Genomic DNA, 24,821 nt, shown 5'->3' on the forward strand with positions numbered 1-24,821 from the left:
GTTAAAGAATCGAATCAATAAGCAGATTCGATCATGGAATCGGAATTGCTAAAATCCTATCAAATCCCATCCCTAATGAGGGGCCTTATCTGTATGCCAAGGTAAATGAAGTAATACAGTTATTAGGGTAAGGGGGATGGGCTATTCCTTGCATAAGAATTTAAATGAATCAAACTGATTTTGACCCACAGAACTTGAATTGGAGTAGATGGGAGATTCCTATTCACATAAACATAGCAGGATGGTTGAAGGGGCAGTCATTTTTACATGCATCATTGCCATTGCACAGAACTCTGCCATTGCACCAGCCCTAACTTTTGTATTCTAATTGGTGGTAACTATTAACTTTGATTACTACTTTTAACAAGCAGCCTCAGCACAACATAATTTCTCAGTTCTCAAACGAGTGTGACTCTTTATGGTCACATACATGCTTTGTCACTGTGGCAACTAACCACAACGCCAGTTTATTCTGTACCAGTCACATGACAACAGCAAACAGTTCAGTGACTGTTACCGCAATCAGACTACATTGTTTTTAGGTGCATTTTGTAAAATTGCCAAGAGTTGATTGAAATGAGGACCCTCTAGATCAGGGGTGGGCAACCATGCGCCATGGAGAGCTGAGAGGCTGCAGGTTTTCTTTCCAACCAAAAACTCCACCAGCTGATTTCACTGATTGGTCCCTGCTCTCTGCTTGAAGGTGAGGTAATCAGTGAAATCACCTGGTGGAGAGGAAACATCACTAGCCCTGCGTTCCAATACTCATACTACCATACTATTTAGTAGGGGAAAAAAAAGATTTAGTATGTCCCAATACACTGTATGTCAGATGCAGTATGCCAAGAGTACCAGGATGTTCTATTACATCCAGTCAGATTTCGCAGTATGGATTTCAGCATGCTTCTCTGGCCATTCTGACCCACAATCCTATGCGCAGCGGACGTTACGTTGCACTGACTGAGTTGTGTGTACAGGCCACGCCCACATACGGACGACAACAAAACACACATATATTGCACAAAACTCGCTCAGTGACAGCGGAAGCGACAGGAAGACAGAGATCAGAAATATGACAGACGACAGCGCAGTATGAAACAGCACCGGCATTTTGACAACAACATTCAAATGTGGCGCTATGGATGGCGGTGGAAGTGAGCAAGAGGGTCAGACTTCAGGGACGATGTATGTAGTGTGTCCCAATAGTATGCATACACATGCATATTTCATACTAAACTACATACTTTGTAAGGGCAGCTGCAGTACATAATAAAAGTAAAAAGTATAAGTATGCGATTTGGAACGCAGGGCAAGTCACCAAAACTGGCAGGGTTCATCTTCTGGGGAGCAGACTATGCTTACTAGATTTCAGGCCAATCTGCCCAGTAGATTTTGAGAAATTGTGCACAAGCCAAAATGGTGCCTGATTGTGGCACTAGAGGGATGGGTCATGACATCACCAAAATTGACAGGGTTCATTCTTGGAGTTAGTGTTTAACAGGACAGACCAACACCATCATTAGGTTCTGCTTGCCAGCATGCAAAAATGGAAAAATTGTCTGGAAAACCCAGCAGAGGATCATTATTTTACCCTAAGAATTCAACTCTCATTTCTGCTGAAGTGTGTTATTTTTTGATTGATTTTGTGATTTATTTTACTATCACTGTTTTACTATCTTGTGACTCTAAACCTTTTGTGCTGTTTGCTTTAGATATGGTTCCAAAAGAGTGCCAGGCCATGCTGCAGGACTCCTGCCTACATCTGTTATGCAGCTCAGCAAATGCTCACTGGGATGATGGTTCGTATGTGTTCATCATTTTTCATTTTTTTCAATTTTTCCCTTGTACACCACCACAGTGGATTTGAAATGGAGTACTGTTAACGTGATTGAAGTGCAGAGTCTCAGCTTTAAATTAAGCGGTTGAACAAAAATATGACATTAACCTTTTAGGAATTTCAGCCAGTTTTATACATTTTTTTTTTTAAATACAACCCCATTTTCAGAGGCTCAAAAGTAATTTGGCATTTGACTAAAAGGCAGTTTCATGGCCAGGTGTGGCCTTTTCCCATGACAAATTGAACTGCTGCTGCATTCAGTTGCTGCTTGTTTGTGGGCCTTTCGGCCTTCAGTTTTGGTCTTCTGAGCTCTGGGGACTGTCTTGGCCATTGAGGGATATTCCACTTGTTTGCTTTCAGTAACTCTTGGGTTGCTTTCACAGTATGTTTTGGGTCATTGTCCATCTGCACTGTGAAGCGCCATCCTATCAGTTTTGTGACATCTGGCTGAATCTGAGCAGAGAATAGAGCCCTATAAACATCAGATCCACTGGCAGCCATACATGCTCATGCCATAACACTGCCTCCACCATGCTGGACAGATGATGTGCTCTGCTTTGGGTCATGAGTTGTTCCTTTCATTCTCCACACTTCCCATCATTCTAGTATAAGTAAATCTTTGTTTCATCTGTCCAAAGAATTCCATAGAAAGAATTCTTTAGTCATCTAATTTAGATGTCTTCTGTGGTCTTCCAGGTCTTTTGGTGCTTACCAGTGTATTCTTTCTTTTTCAGGATATACCAAACCATTGATTTGGCTACTCCTAAAGGTTTTGCTATCTGCCTGATAGGGTTGTTGGGGGTTGTGATAAACAGCTACCAAATGCAAATGCAAACATTTGGAATGAACTCCAGACCTTTTATTTTCTTCATCTGTCAAGGAATAACGAGGGGAAAGTCACACCTGGCCATGAAACTGCTTTTTAGTCAAGTGTCCAATCACCTTTGAGCCTCTGAGGTGACAATGTATAAAACTGTCTGTAATTCCTCAAAGGATATATATTTTATCTTTTTACCCTCACTTCATTTGTATTCATTATTGTTTTTGACTGTTGTCATTAATCTTCCCCATGAAAAAATTTAATTTCAGAATAATGTGAAATAAATATTTTAATGTTGTCAAACATTAAGAAATTGCATGCAGACCATTACAACATAATATAAGAAATAATCCATAAATAACTAATTTCCAGCTGATTGTTTCTTTCTCTTGCTCTCTTTATCTCCAGTATTATGCAATTATTTGGGCTCAGGTCTCAAAGATAAATGTCACCCAGAGTCTCTTCAAGATAGCATTACTGTGACATCATCAGAGCGAAATGGAAGCATGGTGATGACGGTGACCATGGAGCAGTTTCTGCTACTCCTCCCTCCTCTCCTGGCTTCCCTGCACTACTCTCACTTAGGAGACAGCAGGATTTCAGGTAAAATGCCATAGAACATTGTATCTGAAATGTTTAGGTGGCCCAATATCTCTCTCTCTCTCTCTCTCTCTCTCTCAATAGATAGATAGATAGATAGATTCAAGCCCAAAATTATTTATACCTAGTGTTGCAAAGGGGTGGAAAGTTTCCGGAAAATTTCCCAGAAAATTTTCGAAAATTCCTGTGGGAATTTTCGCTCTGGAATATTGGAAATTTTCAGAAGATTTTTGCTGTCACTTTTTTTTTTTTTTTTTTCCGAAAATTCCCGGGAAAATTTGGCTTGGGAATTTTGGGAATTTTCGTTTTTTTCTTGTCATCAATTTGAATGAGGTTTTTAAAAAGTTTCCATAGAAATTTAAGCTTTTAAGAAATTTTGTTTTTGTTGTTGTTAACTTAAGATGAATGGGGCAAAAATAAACAATCAATAAATCTCCTGAACTCAGGACTCACCTCTAACCCAAAGGCCACAATACCAGCATACTGTGAGGCCACAATGCCAGCATAGTGTAAAATCATCATTGCCATACCCAAGTGTGTGAAATAAAACTTGGAATGTGCTCGAATTTTTATTCGAGCACATTCCAAGTCATTCCAATCAGTAGCCTATACTCCACTAGGCTACAGCACTTCCACTGAGACAGACGATCATCACATCAGCATCACGATTCAATTTCCTGCATTTCTATGCATTTTAATGGGTAGTTTGAACCACTTCATACGCACACCTTAACAACAGTACTGCACACAGTCTTATGCCTGAATTAATAGCCTAGACCTCTTATTAACGCTGTATAACTGCTGGTCGTTGTATTAATATCCTACAACAGAACAAACATAGGATTATTATAAAGAGAAAATTTGTTGCACACGGGTGATACCATTTATATCTTAATGTAGGATATTTACATAAAACGCCCTGGATCAGGTTAATTTCATTTGAACAACAGATTTCCCGAGCATTTATATGGGCTACACAAACTTCAATCCACGTGATAAAAATTAATCCACGGACCACCAAAGTAACGTTTGACTGTTTAATTAAATCAACTTAAAATTACTCTGGCACGGTTGGAGGGGGTGTGCTCCAGTACAGTACGGGCGCTCATGCAGGAGCACATGCACGTCCTCCTGCTTCCGCAAAATCCTCCTGCTTCCGGCAGACCTGACCGGGTGGCCACGCACACCGTGCAGTGCTGGCCGGCACCGAGCAGGCATCGCTCCCCCAAAATTTCACAATGTTTCCAGCCAGGGGAGGTCATGTCACCACCAGGGGAGCTGTGCTCCATTTTGCTCCCCCTTATTTCGCACACTGGTTATGTCAATATTCACGACAGTTTGACTCAGCTGGGGAAAATTCCCGAAAATTCCCTGGAAATTCATTATAATGTAACATGTTTGCATGCATATCTGCTTATAACAAACCAAAATGTTTATTATGTATATATGTATATGACCAGGTGAATGCAGTGAATATAAATTCCCGAAAATTCCCCCCAAATTTCCGTTTATTCCCGTTAATTCCCATTAATTTCCGAAAATTCCCATGGAAATTTTCCAACTTTGAAAATTCCGGGAATTTTGCAACACTATTCATACCCCTGGCAAATTTTGACTTAAAGTTACTTTTATTCAACCAGCAAGTTTTTTATTAATTGGAAATGACACAGGCATCTCCAAGAAGATAATAAGACGATGTATGTACAAAATTATTCATACCCTTCTCAAAAATCAATAGAAAAGCCTTTATTGGCTATTACAACAATCAAGTGCTTCCTCTAATTGCTGACCAGCTTTTTGCATGTCTCCACTGGTATTTTCATCCATTCATCTTTAGTGATGAGCTCCAACTCTTTCAGGTTGGAGGGTCTACTTGCCATCACCCTGATCTTAAGCTCCCTCCACAGATTCTCTATTGGATTCAAGTCAGGACTCTGGCTGGGCCACTGCAAAATGTTAACGTTTTTGTCCGATAACCATTTCTTTACCACTTTTGCTGTGTGTTTTGGGTCGTTGTCGTGCTGAAACATCCACTGGTGCCCAAGGCCAAGTTTCTCTGCAGACTGCTTGATGTTGTTGTTGAGAATCTTGATGTTTTGCTCTTTTTTCATGGTGCCATTTACTGTGATTAGATTCCCTGGTCCATTGGCTGAAAAACACCCCCAAAGCATTAGGTTCCCACCACCATGTTTGACAGTGGGGATTGTGTTCTTAGGGTTGAAGGCTTCTCCTTTTTTACGCCAAATGAAGGATACATCATTGTGGCCACACAAGTCAATTTTTGTTATGTCTGACCATAAAACAGAAGACCAGAAGTCTTCTTCTTTGTCCAGATGAGCTTTTGCAAAGGCCAAGCGGGCTTTTGTGTGCCTTATCTGGAGAAGTGGCATCCTCCTTGGTCTGCGTCCATGGAACCCAGCAGTGTGCAGTGTCCATTGGACTGTCTGCCTTGAGATGTTGCCACCAGCAGAGCCCAGATTCACCAGGATGGCCTTGGCGGTGATCCTTGGATTCTTTTTCACCTCTCTCACTGTCCTCCTGGCCAGCCCATGTATCACTTTAGGCTTCCGACCACATCCTCTGAGATTTTCCACAGTGCAGAATGTCTTGTATTTTTTAATAATACTTTGCACTGTTGCCACTGGAACTTGAAAACATTTAGATATGGCCTTATAGCCCTTTCCTGACTTGTGAGCAGCCACAATGCGCAGCCGCAGGTCCTCAGTGAGCTCCTTTGTCTGACTGTCCAAAAACCAACTGCAGAGAGCTGCTGTTTTTCACCTGTTGAGTTGACTGAAGCAGCTGTTCCCAATGAATCAGGGTAATTAGGATGCTTTAGAATAGGGATGGCTCGATACCACTTTTTCACATCCGATACCAATACCGATACTGCAGCCTTGAGGTTCGGCCGATACCGATACCGACCCGATTCTTTTTGTCACTCTAAAAGTTGTTAATAATACGTGGATGTAATTTGCTTGATACTGACATCTCAAAACACCACATTCACTGTACAACAACCATTCTGGTCCCCTAAAGAAAGAAGGAAAATATGTGACAACAACTGAAGTCATGTGTAACTACTGTGGCTTAAACTTAAAGCTCACATCGCTTTTAACAGCATTTGTAAACACAGCAGACCCAGCTGCACCATTCAAATGTTAGAAATAAAATAAAAGTACAACTTGGTGCAAATTTTGCATTTGAGTTAGTTTTATCAACTCGGAGTAGTTTCACTTGGAGTTAAGTGCGTGCGCCACAGCTATAAGATGAGTCACCATGGCAACGGGGAAGCGTCGGGCTGCGTTTTTCACCCCAGTTGAATTGAAAATCTTAATGCATTCATACAGCGAGTTAGAACTTTTTTTTTTTTAAAGTGCAACACCGCTGCAGCGGCAAAGGAGAGGGGGACGGCGTGGGAGAACATTGCTGCTCGGATCAATACGTAAGTTTAAATGTAGTCCTTTGCAATCAAAATAATATTACAGGGGAAAACTGCTTGAATTACTGCTGGCCTATTAATTTATTTCATTTAGGTGACGTGGAACGGTAACGCTCAAAAAGATAATTGTCTGGAAATGCTAAAACATCTATGCGCGGCCTTATAACGATCTCCCGACGAATATTTAATTCTCTGCGCAGCAACACTGCACCTTGTCTGTGTGTGGCTGAAAGAGGGCGGACACAGAGAGAAACTCGAGGTTTCATGAGAAAAACCTGGTCCCAACCAGGTTAGTTTCATGGAGTCTGTTACTGCGGTAACTGACCGAGAGCTTAAGTTACCTCCCTCTGTGAAACAGGCTAGAGTTACCCCTTTCTCTGGTTTGAGTTACCTCCCTTTGTGAAACGGAAAACTCAGAGTTTCCCTCATTTCAGGGTTAACAGACTCAGAGTTTTCACGAAACCTGCTTTGTGAAACGGACCCAAGATTTGCTGCACCAAAACAAATACGGTTCGTTTTTTCTTTTCACTCGCCTGTAAAAAGTCTCCATACTCCTTTCCATGATGCTTCGTCACTTGCTTTATTAAGTTCGTTGTGTTAAAACGTCCGGTTTTGCTACCACCCCTTGAGACACTCATATTGCAAACGTTGCGCTTATGTCCTCCGTTAACGTAAAGTTAACGGAGGACATGACTACAGCTCTGCAGGCTTCTGCTCACTTGACGAAAACACAGGCACATGGCAACCATGGCGACAGCTCGTCTGTGTTACGGCATGTCGCGCAAAGTGAAGTTGAGGATATATGAGATAGTTTGGGCTTATGGATTGGATCGGACAGGTTCTAATAAAAAAAAATCCGATACCCGATCCAGTCATTTTGGCCTGGATCGGACTCAATACCGATCCAGTGGATCGGATCGGACCATCCCTACTTTAGAACAGCTTGGACTATTTGGAATCCTATAGAACTTTGGATTCTCCCATAGAGTGTGACAGTTTGCAAAGGGTATGAATAATTTGGACTTTTTGTTCAAGTGTAAATAAAAGCTTAGAAATATTTCTTTCCACAATGAGTACGTTTACATGCACACCATATTCCGGTTCAGGTCAATATTCCGGCTAAGGTAACTGCGCCGCGGCAACTGGAATATTCCGTTTACATGTTACTTGGCATGCCCCCGTGTTTCGGCGTATTCCCCTCTCTTACGTAATGCGACACTCTGCCACGGGGGGGCAGTAGCACGCGTATAGGCGTCTGGTCTGCCGGAAATACAGACGAAGAAGTCTTCTTCTTTTTCTTCTGTCGCTAGTTCGATGTTTTCTCCCATCGATATCCTCCTTGATATTGAAGTCTTTCATTAGCTGAAGGCAGACTGCAGTCTCCTGGCTCTTGCTGCTGTTTGCCATGCCGTTTTCCCCACTTGCAGATAACCATAGCAACAAAGACGCCACAGAATTCCTTGCAGGTCGTGCATGCGCAGTCGTGACTGAATATTCCGGTTTGGGGCATTTTCCGACTAAGGTGTTTAGATGCCCCAATATTCCGGTTGGAACAGGCATATGCCAGGGGTCTTATTCGGAATTCTCTCCAACCGGAATATGACCTTAATCTGGTTCGGTGCGTGTTTACATGTCACGTGCGCAACCGGAATATTGCAAATATTCCGGTTAATACAGGAATAAGGTGTGCATGTAAACGTGCTCAATGATGCCTCTTGTACATTGTCTTATTATCTTCTGGGAGATGCCTGTGTCATTTCCAATTAATAAAAAACTTGCTGGTTGAATAAAAGTAACTTTAAGTCAAAATTTGCCAGGGGTATGAATAATTTTGGTCTTGACTCTATGTATATCTATCTATCTATCTATATCTATATCTATCTATCTATATCTCTATATCTATCTATCTATCTATCTATATATATATATATATATATATATATATATATATATAGATGTAGATATAGATAGATATAGATATAGATATATCTGTATCTATATCTATTAGGGATGGGAACGTGTACAAAAAATACTAAACGTGTACACGCGCCATTTAATTGCGTGTACACGTGTACACGTGTCTTCAGAGTTGGTTGATTTTTACTGCTATACAACCGCTAGAGGGCGCTGTCACCATTCAAATAACACAGTCGCAACAGCAACCGCAGTTAATATATTAAAAAGGTTCATTTGGCCTACAAATTAATGTTAACCACAGTTTTTCTTTTATAAAGGCCTGTAAGATGAATTGTTTGTACCTGACAAGTTTCGGCTACCTTCGGGCCCCAAAGACTGTCAACCGGGATGAAGGAGCCTACCAGCTTTCCCACACCTGGGACACAGTCCTGCAGGGCCACCCCCGGTCGTTTAGCAGACCACCAGACGGCAGAGGGCGCCCCGCCCCTGGACACCGCCATCCCATCACTTCAGGTGGGATGGCAAAATCCATATAACACATCACAGAAGACGTCACACCAACATCACGTGACACCTCTGATGAAGGCTGCAGAAGCAAGGTAGCCGAAACTTGTCAGGTACAAACAATTCATCTTACAGGCCTTTATAAAAGAAAAACTGTGGTTAACCGCAGTTAAGTTAATTGCTTCGCTTCATGGCTTGTCACATTTTCTGGATATGAAATCCTATATGCTAACTTGCTGTTGTCGTCCTCCACTCGCACCTGCACTGACGCCGGGCTCTGTCCCCAGGCTGTTCAGGGTGTTTCCACCACAGGTGGTTTAACAGTGAGCCTGTGCTGCTACCCTTAAAGGCTAAAGCGGCTTTCACATAGCACGCGGTTTGGGCCGCGCTCTGCGCTGGGTTAGTATTGGGGTTATTTAAAAATTATCAACTTGGGCACAGTGCGCACAGGCGGTGGCGCCAGCCTCGCGCTGCGTTCAGCTTGGCACAGACCGGTGCGCCCTTGCGCCCCGCGATCACATACACAATGAATGGCTGCGGCGGCCGAGGTCTGCGCCGTGCGTGCTATTTGAAAACCGCATAATTCAGCGTCACACAGTGTACACTTGACAGTGTTTCCACTTACATTTCTTTGAAACAACTGCCAAACAGTGCTTCTATTTTTTGGTGGATGCCATTGCATCTCGTGAGTGAACTTAAAGTCAGGTAAAAAAAAAAAAAAAAAAAAAACATGTACACGGTTAGTGGTTTTTTCTAAACGTTTATGATTGGCTAACCGTGTACACGTGTACACGTTTACAAGTCCCACCCCTAATATCTATCTATCTATCTATCTATCTATCTATCTCTCTCTCTCTCTCTCTCTCTATATATATATATATACAGTACAGGCCAAAAGTTTGGACACACCTTCTCATTCAATGCGTTTTCTTTATTTTCATGACTATTTACATTGTAGATTCTAACTGAAGGAATCAAAACTATGAATGAACACATGTGGAGTTATGTACTTAACAAAAAAAGGTGAAATAACTGAAAACATGTTTTATATTCTAGTTTCTTCAAAATAGCCACCCTTTGCTCTGATTACTGCTTTGCACACTCTTGGCATTCTCTCGATGAGCTTCAAGAGGTAGTCACCTGAAATGGTTTTCCAACAGTCTTGAAGGAGTTCCCAGAGGTGTTTAGCACTTGTTGGCCCCTTTGCCTTCACTCTGCGGTCCAGCTCACCCCAAACCATCTGGATTGGGTTCAGGTCCGGTGACTGTGGAGGCCAGGTCATCTGCCGCAGCACTCCATCACTCTCCTTCTTGGTCAAATAGCCCTTACACAGCCTGGAGGTGTGTTTGGGGTCATTGTCCTGTTGAAAAATAAATGATGGTCCAACTAAACGCAAACCGGATGGGATGGCATGTCGCTGCAGGATGCTGTGGTAGCCATGCTGGTTCAGTGTGCCCTCAATTTTGAATAAATCCCCAACAGTGTCACCAGCAAAACACCCCCACACCATCACACCTCCTCCTCCATGCTTCACAGTGGGAACCAGGCATGTGGAATCCATCCATTCACCTTTTCTGCGTCTCACAAAGACATGGCGGTTGGAACCAAAGATCTCAAATTTGGACTCATCAGACCAAAGCACAGATTTCCACTGGTCTAATGTCCATTCCTTGTGTTTCTTGGCCCAAACAAATCTCTTCTGCTTGTTGCCTCTCCTTAGCAGTGGTTTCCTAGCAGCTATTTGACCATGAAGGCCTGATTCACGCAGTCTCCTCTTCACAGTTGTTCTAGAGATGGGTCTGCTGCTAGAACTCTGTGTGGCATTTATCTGGTCTCTGATCTGAGCTGCTGTTAACTTGCGATTTCTGAGGCTGGTGACTCGGATGAACTTGTCCTCAGAAGCAGAGGTGACTCTTGGTCTTCCTTTCCTGGGTCGGTCCTCATGTGCGCCAGTTTCGTTGTAGCGCTTGATGGTTTTTGAAACTCCACTTGGGGACACATTTAAAGTTTTTGCAATTTTCTGGACTGACTGAACTTCTTTTCTTAAAGTAATGATGGCCCCTCATTTTTCTTTAGTTAGGTGATTGGTTCTTGCCATAATATGAATTTTAACAGTTGTCCAATAGGGCTGTGGGCTGTGTAGTAACCTGACTTCTGCACAACACAACTGATGGTCCCAACCCCATTGATAAAGCAAGAAATTCCACTAATTAACCCTGATAAGGCACACCTGTGAAGTGAAAACCATTTCAGGTGACTACCTCTTGAAGCTCATCGAGAGAATGCCAAGAGTGTGCAAAGCAGTAATCAGAGCAAAGGGTGGCTATTTTGAAGAAACTAGAATATAAAACATGTTTTCAGTTATTTCACCTTTTTTTGTTAAGTACATAACTCCACATGTGTTCATTCATAGTTTTGATGCCTTCAGTGAGAATCTACAATGTAAACAGTCATGAAAATAAAGAAAACGCATTGAATGAGAAGGTGTGTCCAAACTTTTGGCCTAGATAGATATATATATATATACACATGTATAGGCTTGACCCAACCCACAGGGGTTGTTCTTTCTTTATGTTCCCTCCATTTCAGCCATAAACTGCAGTCTGTCAAGTCACTCAGCCTGTTACATAAATGAATGGAAGGAATAAAGATGACAAGGATGACTAGATTGTTGTTGTTGTCATTTTTTTATTAGGGCTGGTAGCATGAACCTGCCAGCCCTGTTATAATGTGAGGTCCCACCAGAAGCTTCTAATATAGTATTCACTTTGTGAAGTTGATGATAAACAAACAATAAACCCAGCCTCTGTCTCTCTCCACAGGTTGTGTTAGCACCTACACATCTTGGGAAACTCTTCAGAGATGTTCTGTTAGTCTTGCGTTAGCCTCAGTGCAGTCATCAACAGTGTGGGTGATGTCCAAAGCCTGCCAATTCCTTTCCTCATGGAGCCTCAACAAGTTCCTGCTGATAACACAGGGAGACCTGAAGGTGGGCTTCCAACTGTCAGATCTACGCATCTACGCCTCTCTCTCTCTTTTCTCTCTCTCTCTCTCTCTCTCTCTCTCTCTCTCTCTCTCTCTCTCACTCAGTGGTTCTCAAACCTTTTTTAATCAAGACACCCCTGAAAAAAATCTTCTGCGTGTTCCTGCATGTCACCTTGTGTTTCTCTCCCATACTGATATCCTATTGGGTTAGGTGTTAGGAACAACACTGGCCCATGTCCATGACTTATCTGCCACAACCCTGAAGAATAACATGCATCAACACCAGCTCTGAGTTAAAGTGAAACTATTAGGAACCCCCAGTGCCCCCGTGTATTCACACTGAATCCCCGTAGGGTTCTCTGTGTTTAGGGATAGGGCTGGTTAAGTCTATAGTTTAGGGTGAATGGTGGGGGGTTAAGAGTTAATGTTATGTTGAGGATGGGGGTGGGGGTTTGGGTTTGGAATTACTGTTAGGTTGATTGTTAGGCTGAGGGTAGGGGTTAGGTTAGGAGTTAGAGTGGGGGTGTGGGGTTAGGGTTAGTAATTCATGTTAGCATGAGGGTGGGGGTGAAGGTTAGAGTTAGGATTTAGTGATGGGTGAGGGTTAGGGTTAGGTGTGTGGGTGGAGGTTGTAACGGTAAGACGGTGCTTGGGGTGCCAGTTAGGTCAGCGCCTAACAATACTTCATCAGGGTGTGAGTCAGTATTTTTGTTTTTGTCAGTAAGTCCACCATACATAAGGTTCAACAAATGAGGGAAAGAAATAAAACCCCTTTCTTGAACCCATAAAAGCACATAACCCAAAGCCAACCAATCCAAACCACTCAATAACACCACAAGGAATTTTCAGTTCAAATCAAATGTATTGCGGCAAATCACAGGCAAGGAATCAACCAAGGAATCAGCAACTGAAAAGGCAGCAACACAAAAAAAAACAACAACAAAGAAATCAACGGCCAGTCCATTCCACAAAAACAATAATCCTGTCCGCAATTTCAACCAAGCCCAAAATCCTCACACAGTCTCTTTCTGTACAACATTCAAAACTCATTCCCAATTTCAAAAACAAAATAAATTCAACTGAGGTCAGTTCAGTTCAGTTCCAGTTCGTTACAAAAAAATAAATAATTAAAAGAAGAGAAAAAGGAAACAGAAATAAACTCCCGGATTAACCGGAGTTACCTCCCAGTCCAGTCCTTCAAGGTTAGTGTTTGGGGTCAGGGTATGGGATAGGGATCTCTATACCTTCTTCAATTTCTGTAGTATGAGCGATTTGTAATGATTATATTTTGCGAGAACTGATAGTTACTTAAATCCCTTATATATCTGCTTTGATCGTGCAGACACGCACACCCTGACACCAGAGCGGGGTGTCAGGGTGTGCTGGTCTGCTGGAAATCATGTGGCAACCTCTGATGCCTTTGACTGGGAGACAGAAGCTGTCAGTGCCCTTTTAGTTTGTACACTTGTGAATGATCCTTCCTTCCACTATATGGGTCATTCCTCTGAATGGGTGCCATTTGCCTGTCGTAACTCTTCCAAATTAAACTTTGGAATTTTTTACAAGGAATTTAAGCAGAAGATGGCTGCATTTTTCTCAGTCCTGTTACCAAAACGTATGTGTTATTTTAAAAGTATGCTTAAAAGCCTGCCAATCAATTCCTTTATTTTCCCCTCAAGAAAATGCTTATTTTACAGAAATGGTTGGTTTCATGTTAAAATAATTAATATTTATGACTAAAAGAATACTAAATATGTACACAAGTTGTATTTTTCCAAAAAAGTTATTATGCAAAGTTATTTTTTCCTTTTAAAGGAGAGCTAACACTGCAAAAACTCAAAATCGTACCAAGATTATTTGTCTTATTTCAAGTCAAAAATGTCTTATTACTCGTCAAAATTAGTGGTGTCAAGAGATTAAAAAAATTGAGAGATTAATTAATTATGATCTGTAATTAATTGATCTAATTAATCTCTTTTTTAATCTCACCTAAAATTGCTGAGAAAAGCCCTGAACTTGAAGTATTTCCCTTTAAATTCATTACATTATTGTAGCAGATCAGTCCGATGCGGGTCGGGGGGACGACCCCTCTTTTTCAAGACCCTTTTTTGGAAAAAAAAATAATAAATGTTTGAATAAAAAAGCCACCGGTCGGCATCAGGCGAGCCGGCCGCGGCACCGGGTCTGGTCTGCCGGATCTGACAGGTGAGCGGCGCACACATAGCCTACTGCCATATCAATTTTTGTTCATACGCGGCTGAAATGACTGCGCAATGCGGCCATTCGCCGGTAATCGCGGCATCAGGCGAGCCTACCTACTGGTTTACATATGCACAATACATGTGTATTCGCTTAGACCCCCAATATTAGACGAGGGCGTTTTTTCAGGGCATTTTCAATGGAAAAAATATCGTCTTATATTCGAATGAATACGGTAATGTATTAACTTCGATCACGCAACCTTTTCTTCCGCCTCCTCTCCTCCACAGTCAGACACACACACGAGTCGCGACACCCCCTCCTCAACATGCGCTGCCTGTTTACAACGGACTCGGACTGTTGGGGCGGGTGTTAATCAAAACAAACCAATCATGTCTTGACCTCTTCACAGGTTGCTGGCCTCTGATTGGCCTGGTCTGTCTCTCTGACTTAAAAAAAAAAAAAAAAAAAAAAAAAAAAGATCAGACTGGTGAGGCCAGCCGGACCGGACCGACAGCTGATTGGCCTGGCCGGCGACCTGTTTAAAAAAAAAAAAAAAAAAAAAAAAAAAAAAAAAAAAAAGACGGGCAGGCCACCGGGCCAGTGACAGGCCGGCACAAACACAATGACAGCCAATCAATGTCCACTTCAGGGTGTGACTGACCATTGTTTTCCACCCCCAACAACTTAAGCACAGGAAGCCCAACGCCTACAAACCGATTTTATAAAAAGTAAAATTAGAGATTAAAAATTAGATTAACTCGATTAAAAAACATAACGCGCTAAATATGACTGTAATTAATTAATCTCAATTAACGCGATAATTTGACACCACTAGTCAAAATATCTCATTACACTTAAAATAAGACATGATCACCTCAGAAGTAACTTGTTTTTAGACAATTGTCTCTTGTTTCAAGTGAAAATTTGCTTGAAACAAGTGAAAATTTGCTTGTTTCATTGGCAAAATTTGTTTCTTGTTTCTAGCTAATTTTCACTTATTTCAAGTGAATTTTCACTTTTTCCACTGGCAAATTTTGCCAACCTTGCATATCACCTAGTTTACACTCATGGTTAGGTATTTTCTCAGTGTTCAATAATAGTGTGTTTGGTATCATTTTAAAGGGGACCCTCTAAGCTCTCATTTAAACCCAATTGTGAAGGTTTGTGACATATATGGAGGTCACTGTAGCTCCTCAAACCATCAAAAGCATGTATTTTTTCACAATTTACGCATAAATTATGTTCTTTCTTTCAGTCCCGTGGCATCTTGGAACCTCAGAGACATAAAACACAAGTACTCCAATACTCACCTGTTTGTAAGCTTTCAGAAAATGTATAACATACCCATATTATTTTATTGTGAGAATTCAATATTTAGGCTAAGGCGGCGGTGGCCATCTTAGGAACCTGACGAAAAGCTTGAATAAAGATGGAACCGGGACATTCCAGAATTGGAGGACATTTTCTGTCCCACCCATGAAAATTTAAATAATCCTTGCACAAAATACTACAACATGCACTTGTTTTGTAAATTATACTTTTCCTGAGACAAAATGTAAATATAGTTATAGAAAAGTGGTTTCAAAATATTATTCAAAATACCAAATAGGTCTCTATCACCCCCTACATGGCATTTTTCTCTTGTCCCACCTTCATGGTGACCAGGTTACATATGAAATATAATGGTTAAAAAAAAGTTTTAAATCTACTTTTTTTTGGCAAGATTTTGTTGATATGTGTCTCTTGAAATTGTTAAAACAATTTAGTGAATTATAAACTTATTTTAAACAATAATAATTATGCACTTAAATTGTGTCCCACAACATGCATGCAACCCTGTTACTGAAACCTATTTAGCCTGCAGAAGAAGAACAAAAACAGTGAGTCAGATGACTTTGCAGAAATGACATCATCAAGGCATTTGCTAACGCCATGGGTAGACCAAAGGTAAGTCCTCTCTTTTATTTTTCATATTTTTCCAATCTTTTCAGTCTTGATTAAGTGTGTCACTCTAACCAATGCAACCCTGTTACTCATATTCTCAGAAAAAACAAATACATTTTAAAGTTTTCCTTTTTTATTTATATAATGCCCCTTTTCCACCAGAAAAAACCTGGTGCTAGTTCGGAGCTGGTGCTAGAGCCGGTGCTTAACTGGTGCCAACGAAGAACCGGTTTGTTTTTCCACCGGTCAAGAGCAAAGTGGAGCCAATTCAGAGCCACGTCATGACGTCTTCGGAAAACGTGATGACGGGTGCGCGAGACGCTCGCTCAGAATCACAATAACCATCATGAATGAATGAATGAATGATACTTTATTAATCCTTTGCAGGAAATTACATTGTCACGGCAGTTTCATCACTTCAACACACATAAAACTGCACACTCATACAATACAGCGGCTGCAGCGTCTCTGTCTCTGTCCGCCCGTCCTGTCCTGAAGCCGGTGAAACTGATCAGTGAGTCGGGGATGATGTTCGCGAGCCGCGTCTCAGTCAAGCATATAACGCTGCTTTCCCGATACAGTTTCTGGCCCCGGGTGGAGCAGGATCTGGATTTATTAGCGATGCAAATACTGCTTGTGTCTTTACAAGCCTACATTTCAATACAGAGGCGAAAAACACAATTATTGCCGGCTACCTGTCGGATTCGTGATCGGAACGAATGACAGCTATGTTTAGTTATAAAACGGGTGCTTCTCATCCTTAAATGTAATTTGCTGAGCCGCGTTCCATGCCGTTGTAAAATCAGTATAACCCGCGGCTTCTCGGGGATTATTGTTTATGTTTATAGCGTTCGCAGTTCCTGTTTTGTTTTGTAACCCCGCCCACCAATGACGCGGTGGGTCGCGTCATCGGTTCTTTCTCTGGCTCCTGTTTAGCCCCTGCTCGGAGTCGGTGCTTGCCTAGCACCAGTTTGGAACCAGTTTGGCACCAGTTTGGCCCCTGCTTGGGCCGTGGAAAACCAAAAAACTGGTGCAAAGTCAGGCACCGGCTCCGAACCAGCCCTGGTGGAAAAGGGGTATAAGTAAGTTTGTCCTCAACCAGCTAGCATAGCAGTTAGCATAGCTAGCATCTATTCCTGGCAAAAAGCTTGAACATTAGCACTGATTTGCAACACTGTTACTTGCAACCCTGTTACTGAAATTTCAGTAACAGGGCTGCACTGTAGTAACAGGGTTGCATATCCCTCAGTTCACTCAGAATGGACAGTCTGTTATATATTACTATATTTTCCAGAATAATTTGCCATTTTTTCCTCAAGCATGGTAAAAGGGCATTTCATCGAAAAACAAGACACTTTTACAAAATTGTTTGGGAGTTTTGGGATATCTGTGAGATTATGGGCAAAATAAATGAACATTGTCTTCTGGTGAAGTGCCCCTTTAAGTAGAGGTGCTACTGTGCCAGGCGTGATGCTGATGAACAGAGGAGACAGCAGTACTTCAAAAAAGAGAGAGAGAAGTGGAGGAAAGGTATAGAAACAGAGAAGAAGAAAAGGCAAAAAGATCTCAGTGAGAGAGCAGCGTGCCCAGCAAAAAAGCTGGAGAGAAGTGCATAAGAGGAGTAAGGCCAGGAAAAAGGCACTTGAATCTTCAGTCAACTCTCATCCTGGGACTTCAAGGTCAGAACAGAAGTTTAGGTTATTTAGGAATGCAAGTTAGTGTAAACACAGATCACAAGGATATATTAGTGAAAAGAAAGGTGATATCACTTTAGTATAAGACTACCCTTGTAATGAGTTGTAAATGGTTTATAAATCAGGGTGTTAATTAGGTTGTAAATAGTTTATAAATCATCAACAAACAGTTATAAGTTGTAACAGTTTTCATACATGCTCACTATTTGGCGAGATCAAATTACTGCTGCACTGTAAATGGTGATGTGTTTGGTGGTGTTAGTACCTAATTCATTGGTAAGTTGTGATGTGTTTTACACTTTACAATAAGGCTTCCTTTTGCCAGTTAAATGTTAGTAACTCATTAGTAAATGGTGATGGGTTTTATATTTACAGTCAGGCTCAGAACAGTGAGTACAATAGATAGAGGTTGGTGTTGCCATATGGCAGGTGGTCCCTTGAGTCTGGATGCTGACACAGTGCAGAAGGAGGTAGGGGCAGATGCTCCACCCACATAGTAAACCCCAGTGTGCAAAGTGGCCTGTTGGTGTGATGCATCAAAGTGGACAGCTTGAACTTCAGTGCTGTACTTGCAGCTGTAGTTCTCTGAGAAGTCAATATAGACTGCACATTCGTTTGCTGGGAGGTTAAGCTTCAGGGCCCGTGAGAAAGCATGTTGCTGCTCCTGTTTTGTCCACCTCCTCTTTGAGAATCCAAAAACCTTCTCTGCCATTCTCTGCAGCCTGTACTTCTTTAAGATTTTGCTGGTAACTATTCCAGCAATTACCTGTCTGTCCTGCTCTCTTTTTGAATTTGTATATTTGGTGCGCACTTCTCAGCTACTGTTGTATGGAGCAACAGGGTATTCCTTAAGGATGTGTTTACTTTGGATCATGGAGTTGGATGGGCCTTTTTCATTTGTTGGAGCAACTTTTTGTAGTTTTCTGCCCACTGTTCAGCTTTCCTCAGCTGATCCTGGAGTTTCTCCAACTTTCTGGTTAACTTTGTTCTTGCAGCTCTCCTTCTTCTTCTCCCAAGATCATGTTGCCTAAAAGAAATATTAACATAAATATATTGTCACTTAGCCCTGGTACCATTTTACAGTAAGTCTACCTCTATAAAGGTTTATAAATGGCTTATAAATTAGGTTATTAATTAGTTTATAAATACCTTACAATTCATCAATAAACAATTATAACTCCAGGATCAGTTGAGGATGAAGTAACCCAAGCACTCACCTGTCGATGAGATTATTGCTCTCTCTGAGCTAATTATCTATCTGTTTTCTGCAGATAACTAATGTTTCACCCTTGTCTCTGTGTGAGTGTGTGTGAATGGTTGATGTGTGTTTTACCTTAGTTCCTTTACATTATGCATATATAACTTGTAGGAGCAGTTTAATTTAGTGTTGGCATATTATTGTTTTTTATTGTGTTTTATCTTTAGACTTAGCGCTCACTATTATTTCTAACACATGGTGGCAGTGATTAGAGACAGGATATATGTTGGGCATAGGTAACAGGAAGGGGTTGGCACAGGAAGGTGGAGGGCACACAAGTTTTCACCAGACCTGAGGCAGGGAGGATGGACAAGAGCTGGTATGTCAGAATTTTGTTTCTTCAATAAAACAAGTAAAAGATACGAAGATTGTCTGGACCTGCTGTCTTTTGGGTCTGCGTAAAGATCACTAATGCTCCTCCTGTGTCAAAATGGCAAGAGTGAAAATGTTTGAAGGAAAAGGACAAATTGCCATTATATAACTTTTGTTGTTTGTTTTCTGTGTCTACAACATCTATTGCACACCTGTTCGTCCTGGGGAGGGATCCCTCCTCTGTTGCTCCCCTGAGGTTTCCTCCTATTTTTCTCCCTGTGAAAGGGGTTTTTTCGGGAGTTGTTCCTCATCCGATGTGAGGGTCTAAGGACAGAGGATGTTGTATTTTCCTGTAAAACCTTTTGAGACAAATTTGTAATTTGTGATTCTGGGCTATATAAATAAATAAAATTGAATTGAATTAAATTGAAAACTGAACAGTGGGCAAAAAAATTACAAAAAGTGGCTCCAACGAATGAAAAATCCAACCCCACGATGCAAAGTAAACAAGTTAAGTGTGCAAGAACTCTGTAGAAATCAATGTAAAAAATTAAACATGCCTATTAACTTATTGAAAATTATCTGAACATAATTTGAACACATGAATTTTGAGTTAATAATCCCATCCAGGTAGTTGTTGCAAACTTAAAGGGGCACTTCACCAGAAGACAATGTTCATTTATTTTGCCCATAATCTCACAGATATCCCAAAACTCCCAAACAATTTTGTAAAAGTGTCTTGTTTTTCGATGAAATGCCCTTTTACCATGCTTGAGGAAAAAATGGCAAATTATTCTGGAAAATATAGTAATATATAACAGACTGTCCATTCTGAGTGAACTGAGGGATATGCAACCCTGTTACTACAGTGCAACCCTGTTACTGAAATTTCAGTAACAGGGTTGCAAGTAACAGTGTTGCAAATCAGTGCTAATGTTCAAGCTTTTTGCCAGGAATAGATGCTAGCTATGCTAACTGCTATGCTAGCTGGTTGAGGACAAACTTACTTATATAAACAAAAAAGGAAAACTTTAAAATGTATTTGTTTTTTCTGAGAATATGAGTAACAGGGTTGCATTGGTTAGAGTGACACACTTAATCAAGGCTGAAAAGATTGGAAAAATATGAAAAATAAAAGAGAGGACTTACCTTTGGTCTACCCATGGCGTTAGCAAATGCCTTGATGATGTCATTTCTGCAAAGTCATCTGACTCACTGTTTTTGTTCTTCTTCTGCAGGCTAAATAGGTTTCAGTAACAGGGTTGCACGCATGTTGTGGGACACAATTTAAGTGCATAATTATCAGGGCCGCCCCTCCCTACACGCAGAACATGCAGCTGCATAGGGTCTCACGATCCATGGGGGGCCTCATTTTGGCAATGCCCGTGAGACTAGGGAACCAAGTCAGCCCAAGCCAGGAGGAGAGGAAAAAGAGACCAGTAATCTGACACCCCACTGCACACGTTGCTGCAGTGATTGACAGCTATCTGCATCTGACCAATCAGTCGTCAGATACACCAACACTGCTGCAGGTGAGGAGAGAGATGGCTTCAAACAGGCATTTTGAATCTGGAGCTACTAAGAGGAAAAAAAATCAAAACAAGAGGAAGTTCGTGCTTCACTTGAAGGTGGGTATGTTGTGTAAATAAATGTAAAACTTTGTGGCGCCGCATAAGCACCTCAGCTGCTCCTCATAATGAGATAGAAGAGAGACTACTGTAAGTCTCTGTCATTTGCCTGCATATGCATTCACCTCTGTGAAAAAGGAGTGGTAAATTGACCAGTTGGTGGTCGTATATTATCTTAAGTTTATAGCCTATCAGTCTATTCATCAATAAAGAAGATCAATTTAAGGCTATTTGAATTGAATTTATTTAATTTGTAACACATGCTTGTTTAGTTCACTGACCTGTTTTCAGATATTTACCAGGTTGAAGTTACTTTTTTTTTTTTTTTTTTTTTTTTTTAGGAAAATATCTTTTGTTAAAATTATTTTTTTAATTGATGACTATTTGAGACTCATATTTATTTATTTATTCTAGTCTGAAGTTATTTTTTTAGCTGACTCATACAGTACTCCAAATAAAATGCCGCTTGGGGCCCCAATTTGGCCAAGGGCGGCCCTGATAATTATTATTGTTTAAAATAAGTTTATGATTCACTAAATTGTTTTAACAATTTCAAGAGACACATATCAACAAAATCTTGCCAAAAAAAAAGTAGATTTAAAACTTTTTTTAACCATTATATTTCATATGTAACCTGGTCACCATGAAGGTGGGACAAGAGAAGAATGCCATGTAGGGGGTGATAGAGACCTATTTGGTATTTTGAATAATATTTTGAAACCACTTTTCTATAACTATATTTACATTTTGTCTCAGGAAAAGTATAATTTACAAAACAAGTGCATGTTGTAGTATTTTGTGCAAGGATTATTTAAATTTTCATGGGTGGGACAGAAAATGTCCTCCAATTCTGGAATGTCCCGGTTCCATCTTTATTCAAGCTTTTCGTCAGGTTCCTAAGATGGCCACCGCCGCCTTAGCCTAAATATTGAATTCTCACAATAAAATAATATGGGTATGTTATACATTTTCTGAAAGCTTACAAACAGGTGAGTATTGAAGTACTTGTGTTTTATGTCTCTGAGGTTCCAAGATGCCACAGGACTGAAAGAAAGAACATAATTTATGCGTAAATTGTGAAAAAATACATGCTTTTGATGGTTTGAGGAGCTACAGTGACCTCCATATATGTCACAAACCTTCACAATTGGGTTTAAATGAGAGCTTAGAGGGTCCCCTTTAAAATGATACCAAACACACTATTATTGAACACTGAGAAAATACCTAACCATGAGTGTAAACTAGGTGATGCGCCTGCGTTTAATATGCAATTTTCCTTAGGGGGTGGTTCACTTCATGAGCTGATAACCAAGATTTAGCTACTCACCTGGAAAGGCTATCATACAAAAATATAATCTAAAGACATGTATCTATTTAAAAAATATAACTAGCCTTCGTCCCTTTGAGTGGTACCGAATAGTGAAATATTGGTCTCTGGCCCATGGACTATGTGGGCTCCGTTGTGGAGCCCCTCCGTGTACCACACACCCATACATCATGGCTCCTCTTACCTCCCCCTCCGGCTGTACCAGCTGCTCCCGCCTCGCCGAGAAGATCACAGAACTGGAGGGATGTATATCCACTCTGTACCAAATCCGTGACGCCGAGGCGCTAATGGACACCATCACCCTTAACTCTCCACAAACTGACTCCCTCTGTGCTCCTGGCTCTGTTGCTGCCCGTGATGCAGCTGTCTCCGGTCCTGTTGCTTCTCTCAAGGCCACTGAAGCTATTCCTCCTCCTCCAGTGCCTGTTGCCGCTGCTGCTAACCCCCCCATCTGACACTGCTTCTGATGGCACTTGGATTCGTCAGGGGGCCAGGCCGAGGGCCCTGGCCAGCTCCACTCCAGCGGGCCCTAAGCCCTGTGGCCGGGTCCCTACTTCCGGCAGCGGGGGCTCGCCCTCCCGCACTCCTCATCGCAGCATTCAGCTGGTGAATAAGTTTGCACCCCTCGCTTTCCTTCCCATTGATGGGGACCCCCAGGGCTCTTCTCCCTCCTCCCCACTGCCGTCCCAGGGGCACCAGGGCCCACCGTCATCCCTGAGGCACCCTGTAGCCATACCTGAGCGCTCCACTCTCCGTAAGACTTTCCGCTCCATACCGTTGTTTACACCTGCACCACAGCACGCCCACCCCCGCCTATCTGTCCGTTCCTCTCCAGCGACGCCGTCTCCTCCACCGACCACTCCCCCGACCTCATCCAGCCCAGAGAGCCCACAGTCAGCTTCCCCTCGCCCACTTTTTCCTCAAACTACTTTAATCATCGGGGACTCAACAGCCAGACACATCCATTTTGTTAATGCCGTAACACATTGTTTCCCCGGAGCCACAGTCCCAGTTATCCTGGAAAAACTTCCAGATCTGCTCAACACATTGCCCTCCTCCATCCACAGAATTATTCTTCATGTCGGGATAAATGACACGTCCCTTAGACAATCCGAGGTGACCAAATCAGATTTCAGGAAACTTTTGCAGCTTCTAACCAGCTCCGGGAAATTCATCGTCATCAGTGGACCGCTCTCTCCTTACGGTTGTGGGCAGGGGAAGTTCAGCAGAGTCCTTCAGCTCCACACCTGGCTCCAGTCTACCTGCAAGGCACTCAGTTTAAGCTTCATAGACAATTTCAACCTCTTCTGGAATCGTCAATACCTCCTCAAGCCCGACGGTATCCATCCAAACAAACTTGGCATCCACATGTTAAAATCCAACCTGCAGTACACTATCCAATCATACCCACGTGATTGACTGTTTACTCCTCACTCCCACTCACACACACAGGTTCCCTCCTCTTCTTCTTCTGCACCCTCTCAGTGTACAACTGCCGTCAACTCCCCCTACAGGCCCCTGCTGTCATTACACCCCTCTGCCACTGGCCTCCCTATTCAGACAATCATAACCGTCAGATCCCTCCGCCCTTATGTCACTTTAAAAGCAGCAAATAAAAACAACCTTTCTCACATAAAACTGAGTGCCCCTGCTTCTGCATCTCACAAGCCTGATAACACCAATGTCAAATTCGGTTTGCTCAACATCCGCTCCCTCACAGGTAAAGGACATCTGATCCAGGATCTCTTCAATGATTGCAAAATTGACTTTCTTTGCCTAAATGAGACCTGGCAAGTACCTGGTGACTTTTCCCTTCTCAATGACTCTACTCCTCTGGGATTTGTTTACATTTGCAAACCTCGTGGCTCGGGTCGCGGAGGGGGTCTCGCAATACTCTACTGCGAGAAGTGGAAGGTTCTCCCAGTTTCCGTGCCTCCCCTCTCCTCACTAGAATGCCTTGCCTGCCAAATATCTGGTCCCACTCCCACTATCATTGCCACAGTCTACCGTCCCCCCAAGCCTCATTGTGACTTTTTAAATGAATTCTCTGCCCTCCTCACCCACCTCTCCACTCTCTCACCCAATGTAATTCTGCTGGGGGATTTCAATATACACATGAACAATCCTGCTCTTCCCCTTACCATGGACTTTTCTTCATTACTTGACAGTTTTGGTTTCCATCCGTTTGCAGATTTCCCCACACACATCAAAGGTCACACACTGGACTTAATTTCCTGCTCTGGTCTCACCCCCTCCAACTGTACTGCTGTTGAACTCCATATTACAGACCATTTCCTACTCACATTTAATGTCACCCTCTGGCTCTCCATATTCAAACCACCCCGTGTCAT

General features: G+C 42.0%; 1 protein-coding gene across 6 annotated transcripts in view; it reads left to right on the top strand.

Annotated features, from left to right (window-relative positions):
• ccdc142 (coiled-coil domain containing 142) overlaps nucleotides 1-24,821 on the top strand; it is a 107,728-nt gene that overhangs the window by 39,533 nt on the left and 43,374 nt on the right. For all 6 annotated transcript variants that reach the window (XM_030061554.1, XM_030061553.1, XM_030061556.1 and 3 more), the window contains exons 9-11: nucleotides 1,713-1,799; nucleotides 3,066-3,260; nucleotides 11,943-12,109. In XM_030061554.1, the coding sequence (XP_029917414.1) occupies nucleotides 1,713-1,799; nucleotides 3,066-3,260; nucleotides 11,943-12,109 (449 nt within the window). The remainder of the gene's footprint in view (nucleotides 1-1,712; nucleotides 1,800-3,065; nucleotides 3,261-11,942; nucleotides 12,110-24,821) is intronic.

This window comes from Myripristis murdjan, chromosome 10 (genome assembly GCF_902150065.1).
Source record: "Myripristis murdjan chromosome 10, fMyrMur1.1, whole genome shotgun sequence".
Lineage (NCBI taxonomy): Eukaryota > Metazoa > Chordata > Actinopteri > Holocentriformes > Holocentridae > Myripristis > Myripristis murdjan.